Source organism: Solanum lycopersicum, chromosome 12, assembly GCF_036512215.1.
Source record: "Solanum lycopersicum chromosome 12, SLM_r2.1".
NCBI lineage: Eukaryota > Viridiplantae > Streptophyta > Magnoliopsida > Solanales > Solanaceae > Solanum > Solanum lycopersicum.
Window position 1 is genome coordinate 39,634,939 of NC_090811.1, and position 6,789 is coordinate 39,641,727.

Here is a 6,789-nt window from a genome sequence, read left to right on the forward strand (position 1 = left end):
GGTAGATTGCCTGCTGAAGTTCCCATAAGACTCTTGTAAAAGCTCACAAACTCCTCCTGAATATCATTCTGAGCATATAACATCTTACCCTTCAAAGACATAATATTCCTTATTTGTCTCTTTTGAGTTCTCTCCTATATAATTGAGCTGAAGAACTTATTGTTGGCATCCCCTAATTGAATCCATTTTATCCTTGCCTTCTGCCTCAGAGCACTTTCTTCTATCAATGACCATTTTTCCAGCTTGATTAGTAACTCTTTTTCCATCCCAACTATCTCATCAGTAGCTTTCTCTTTTAGTTGATCTTGGACTTTTGCAATTTCCACTCTAGCCATCTCAATCTGCTTCCCAATATATTCAAACTCTTTTTTATTCAACTGAGTTAAAACTGGCTGAAGGTCCTTCAATTTCCACCACACTTGTTTCATTTTGCTATTCACATAGTCTTTTATCCATACTTCTTCCACCTTATCCATGAAACTTTCATGTTCAGTCCATATATTAAAGAATTTAAAGCTGACTTTTCCATACTGGTGAGTTTTTTGTAATACTATCATCATAGGGCTATGATTAGATATACTTGGATTCCCATACTCAGTAGTGACATGTCCCCATTTATCCATCCATTCATCATTCCCAAATGCTCTATCAATTCTGCTTGATATTCTATCTTCTCCACACTGTTTATTATTCCAGGTATAGTAGTTCCCTTTCCATTGCAATTCAGTGACCTCCATATCTCTCAAACAATCACCAAAATCTTGTATTTCATTCTTAGTAACAGACCCTCCATCTAACCAATCCTGAGTAGAAAGAATAGCATTAAAATCTCCTGCAATGAGCCAAGGCTGAGTAATACCTTTTGACATTGTCTTCATTTCCTACCATAAACTTTTTCTCTGTTCCACTGTATTAAAACCATACACTATAGGTACTATAAACTGATAATCTTTGCTTCTCTCATTAACTTGACAGTGCAAGAATTGAGCTGAACTATTAATCACCTTAATCTCATACCAATTATCATCCCAAACCAGCCAGATTCTTCCATTAGGACTATCATTATAGTTATTAATAATCTTCCACCCAGGCACTATCCCTTTAAGAACTGTTTTCATATTTTTCTCCTTAACTCTTGTTTCAATTAACCCTGCCATATTAACTTTATTCTGATGTAACATCAGCTTAATCTCCTTCTGCTTATACCTCTTATTCATACCTCTCACATTCCAGAAAAACCACTTCATCAACAAGTCTTTGGGGCTCCACCTCTATCAACAGAAAGTGAAGTCATTTTATTATGCATGAGGCTCTCAAAGCCATTCCTTGTCGGTATAGCTTTCAGCATAGGAAAATTAGCCAAACTCAGGTCTAGTTGTCCATCTACATTAGTTTGTTTATCATTCTTTGGTGTTTGTTGATCTAACTTCTGTACTATCCCTTGTTCCTTCTCCTGTTGTTCTTCCTGTGGCTTAATATTGATCTCTTGCCTTTGTTCATCCACCTTTTATTGCTCAATTGTTTGTGAAATTGGGCCTTTATATTGCCAGGTTTGAGTTACTTCTTTCCAAGGCCTTCTTCTCTTTGGCATCTCTTCTTTTGCTGCTTGTTCCATCTTACACACATGCCCTATCTTCTGGCACTTATCACAATATTGAGGCCTCCATTCTAGTTCAACGTCTTGCATAAAGGTCTTCCCATTTGGATCCACTACTGTTATCTTTTGAGGTATAGCTTTTGTAACATTAACTTCAACAAGCATTCTAGCATATGATATTCTAGTTTGCTTAGTGGTACATTCATCAGCAAAAAGGGGAACTCCTATAACACTTGCAATCCTACTCAATGATCCCACACCCTAGCAGTTTAGAGGCAGTTTTGGAAAGTTCACCCATAATGAAATCTCTATTAAGAATTCACTTCCTAGATCAAACTCAGGACACCATTGCTTCAGAATGACTGGTCGATTGTTGATAGTATATGGCCCTGAGAACAAAATCTCATTCATGTCACTGATCTTTTGAAATTTGATTAAGTAATATCCATCCTCATGAAGAAAAACTTCAGGTTTGATCACACTCAACCAGTTCATCATTATATATCTCTTCATAGTGTTATACCCATGGCATTCACCAACCACATATGCAATAAGAGCACACTTCCTTTTATGTTGTTCTTCTTGTACCTCTTTCTCCTCCAACTGCACCATTGTTTGGCCATTAACTACCTGTGGAGGAAAGTAGGTTAGTTGCATTCCATTGCTAGATACGCGATTGTTCTTAAACATGTTAACCCATGGCTCATTAGTCTTCTTCTCCTGTTCATTATCAATCTTATTTCCTTCTTCTTCACTTAGCTTCTCATCTAAGTTCGTTGTTACTGTTCCATTACCATCTATTTTACTTTCATCTTCAAACCCTTTTAGATCTGAGTTCCCAAACACTTCTCATCAGTTCCTAGTGGGTCTAAGCTCAGTTTTCTAACTACTGTGGTGTTTCTAGCATCCTCAGCTTCAGAACTTGTTTCTTCTCTTTGAGCTGGTACATGCTCTTGTATTCCTAATGCTTCCACACAAGCTTCAGTTGAGTTACCATCATTTGTAATTGGTATTTTCCGACCTCTTCCATAAACTATCCTGGTACCGCAACGTGACACCCGATCCATAAACTATCCTGGTGTCGGAACGTGACACTCCAATCCTCATATACTATCTTGGTACCGGAACGTGCACCCGATCCATAAAATATCCTGGTGTCGGAACGTGACACTCCGATCCTCATATACTATCCTGGAACCAGAACGTGGCACCCGATCCATAAACTATCCTTGTGTCGGAACATGACACTCCGATCCTCATATACTATCCTGGTACCGGAACGTGACACCCGATCCCCTAATCTCACTACATGTCCATCAAGCCTTCTTTTATACCAAGGCACCATCATTAACAAAGTAGATTAGGGTTTTCAAGATTTAGGATTCAATAGCTTCATCATGCTTATTTTATCACAATTATATAATCACATTCATGCAAGCATACAATTAAGCATATAGAAGGGTTTACAAGACTACCCAATACATATCATTCGCTATTAAGAGTTTACTACAAATAGTATAAAAACCATAACCTACCTCCACCGAAGATTAGTGATCAAGCAAGCAAATTCTTCGTTTCTCCTCTCTCTTGATCGTTCTTCTCCCTCTCTTTGTTCTTTCTATTTTTCTTATTCAACCCTCTTTCTTTTACCTTAATTAGCATATAATTAAGTATAAAAGATGATGAATTAACCCATTAATTAATTCAAGGTTATCTCTTTTAACCCTCAAGTAATTAGGTTATTAACATTAACCCACTAACTTTATAATTATAGCAGGAAATAGTCCAAAACGCCTCTAAAAATATTTAACAGAAATCTGACCCAGCCTAGGATTACGCAGTCTGTGACGGCCCGTCGTGCCTGCGACGGTCCGTCCTGCTGCTTCCGTCACAGAGTTCAGAGACTCAATTCCCTGAAGAGTCTGTGACGGTCCGTCGTGCCCACGACGGTCCGTCCTGCCATGTCGTCACGAAGTTCGGAGAGTCGATTTCAGTACCCAAATTTCAGAAATCTAAGTGTTTTGGAACGAGACCCCCTCGACGGTCCATCGTGCCCATGACGGTCCGTCGTGGGATCCGTCGTCTCAGCCAGTTTTTCCAGAAATAAATCTGCTGCTCAAAACGACTAAACAGGTCGTTACAATAGATACTGATTTACCCATCGTTCGTCCTCGAACGATCACAAGAAGAAAAACAAGGGCGAAAAGGAGTACCTGAATCTGTGAACAGGTGTGGGTATTTTTCTTGCATATCAGCCTCTTTCTCCCAAGTGGATTCTTCAACCGGCCGATTCTTCCATTGAACTTTGATAGATGCGATTTCCCTTGACCTCAACTTGCGAACTTCTCTATCTGAAATAGCAACAGGATCCTCCTTATAAGATAAATTCTCATCAAGCAAAATTGAATCCCAACGAATAATATAGTTTCTATCCCCATGGTATCTTTTCAACATAGACACATGGAATACCGGATGCACCCCTGACAGTCCTGGGGGCAAGGCTAATTCATAAGCTACCTCCCCCACGCGCTTCAGAACTTCGAAGGGACCAATATACCTCGGACTAAGCTTACCTCGCTTACCAAACCGCATCACCCCTTTCATGGGCGAAACCTTTAGCAAGACTTGCTCACCTTCCATAAACTCCAAGTCTCTAACCTTCTGATCTGCATATTCCTTCTGCCTACTTTGAGCCGCTAAAAGCTTTTCTTGAATGCATTTCACTTTGTCTCTGGATTCTCTCAGAAGGTCAGTACCCCAGGGTCTAACCTCAAATGCATCAAACCACCCAATGGGAGACCTACATCTTCTCCCATACAGTGCCTCAAATGGGGCCATATCGATACTCGAGTGATAGCTATTGTTGTATGAGAACTCCGCTAAGGGTAAAAAGTTATCCCAATGGCCTCCAAATTCTATCACACATGCACGAAGCATATCTTCCAACACTTGGATCGTTCGCTCAGACTGACCATCGGTCTGAGGGTGAAATGCAGTACTAAGATCCAACCTAGTATCCAATTCCGCATGCAATGTTTTCCAAAACTTAGAAGTAAACTGCGTACCTCTATCTGATATAATGGAAAGTGGAACTCCATGCAATCGCACAACTTTCGAAATGTAAAGTTTGGCTAAATTCTCTGCATTGTAAGTCACCTTGACCGGAATGAAGTGAGCAGACTTAGTTAATCTGTCCACAATTACCCAAATAGGGTCAAACTTCCCCAATGTCTTTGGAAGACCAACCACGAAGTCCATTGCAATTCTTTCCCACTTCCATTCAGGAATGGGCATTCTCTGAAGTGTGCCTCCAGGCCTCTGGTGTTCATACTTTACTTGCTGACAATTTGGACATTTGGAAACAAAATTAACAATGTCGCGCTTCATTCTACTCCATCAAAAGTGTTGCTTTAGGTCACGGTACATCTTGGTTGCACCAGGATGTATAGAATATCCGGAACTATGAGCCTCTGTGAGAATAGTGTGGATCAAATTATCAATACGGGGCACACATACCCTTCCCTTAATTCTCAAAACACCTTCCTCATCCATTATTGCTTCTTTAGCCTCTCCTCGCAACACCATATCCCGAATTCGGCTTAGTTTCTCATCATCAAACTGTTTCCCCTTGATCTTGTTAAGAAAAGAAGATCTCGCCTCCACACTGGCCAGAAATCCTCCCTTCTCATTTACTTCTAACCTCATAAAGTCGTTAGCCAGAGTCTGAATCTCTCTAGCCAATGGGCGTCTAAAAACTTGTAAGTGGGCTAAACTACCCATGCTCCCTGCTTTTCTACTTAAGGCGTCTTCCACAACATTAGCCTTTCCCGGATGATACAAGATAGTGATGTCGTAGTCCTTCAGTAGTTCCATCCATCTCCTCTTTCTCAAGTTCAAATCTTTCTGAGTAAAGACGTACTGTAGGCTACGATGATCCGTGTATACTTCACACTTAACCCCATATAAATAATGTCTCCATTGCTTTAATGCAAACACTACCGCAGCCAATTCCAAATCATGGGTCGGATAATTATGTTCATGGACCTTTAATTGCCTCGAAGCATAAGCAATTACATTCTTCTCTTGCATTAGCACTGCACCCAACCCAGAATAGGATGCATCACAATAAACAATGAAGTTCTTACTTTCCACTGGCAAGGTGAGAATGGGTGCAGTAGTCAACAAAGTCTTGAGCTTCTGAAAGCTTTCTTCGCACTCGTTTGACCATACGAATGGAACATTATGTTTAGTTAAGCTTGTAAATTGGGAAGCAATAGAAGAGAACCCCTTGACAAATTGGCGGTAGTAACTGGCTAAACCAACAAAGCTCCTTACTTCTGACACATTAGTAGGTCTCTCCCAATTCTTCACTGCCTCATTCTTAGAGGGATCCAGCATCACTCCATCCTTAGAAACCACGTGTCCCAAGAAGGACACTAAATCTAGCCAAAACTCACACTTGGAGAATTTGGCATAAAGCTTTTTCTCCCTCAACATTTCCAATACAATCCTCAAGTGCTCCTCATGTTCCTTCTTGCTCTTTGAGTATACCAATATATCATCGATGAATACGATGACAAAGAGATCCAGATATGGCTTAAAAATCCCATTCATCAAGCTCATGAAAGCAGCAGGGGCATTCGTAAGCCCAAAATACATTACTAAGAACTCATAATGCCCATACCTGGTCCGAAAAGTAGTCTTGGGCACATCCGTTGCCCGTATTTTCAATTGATGGTAACCAGATCTCAAGTCGATTTTTGAGAAAGTACAAGCACCTTGTAACTGATCGAACAAATCATCGATGCGAGGAAGAGGATACTTGTTCTTAACTATTACCTTGTTCAACTGCCGGTAGTCTATGCACATCCGAAAGCTTCCATCCTTCTTCTTCACAAACAATACAGGAGCACCCCAAGGAGATGCACTTGGTCTAATGAAGCCCTTTCCTAACAACTCTTGAACTTGAGCCTTTAACTCTCTCAACTCCGCGGGAGCCATTCTATAAGGGGGTATAGAAATGGGGTGAGTAACCGGTTCAAGATTAATGCATAAGTCAATATCTCTATCCGGTGGCATACCAGGAAGGTCTGCGGGAAACACATCTAGAAACTCACGAACTATCAAAACCGACTCGATTGAAGGTACTTGGGTAGTGTCATCCCTGAGATGTGCCAAGAAAGCTAAACACC

At 40.6% G+C, this 6,789-nt stretch overlaps 1 protein-coding gene across 1 annotated transcript; it reads right to left on the reverse strand.

Annotated features, from left to right (window-relative positions):
* Window positions 1-134: 134 nt before the first annotated feature.
* On the reverse strand, window positions 135-869 carry LOC101266700 (uncharacterized). The gene has a single exon (XM_004252365.1). The coding sequence runs from the start codon at window positions 867-869 to the stop codon at window positions 135-137; it is 735 nt and encodes a 244-aa protein (XP_004252413.1).
* Between the last annotated feature and the right edge of the window lie 5,920 nt (window positions 870-6,789).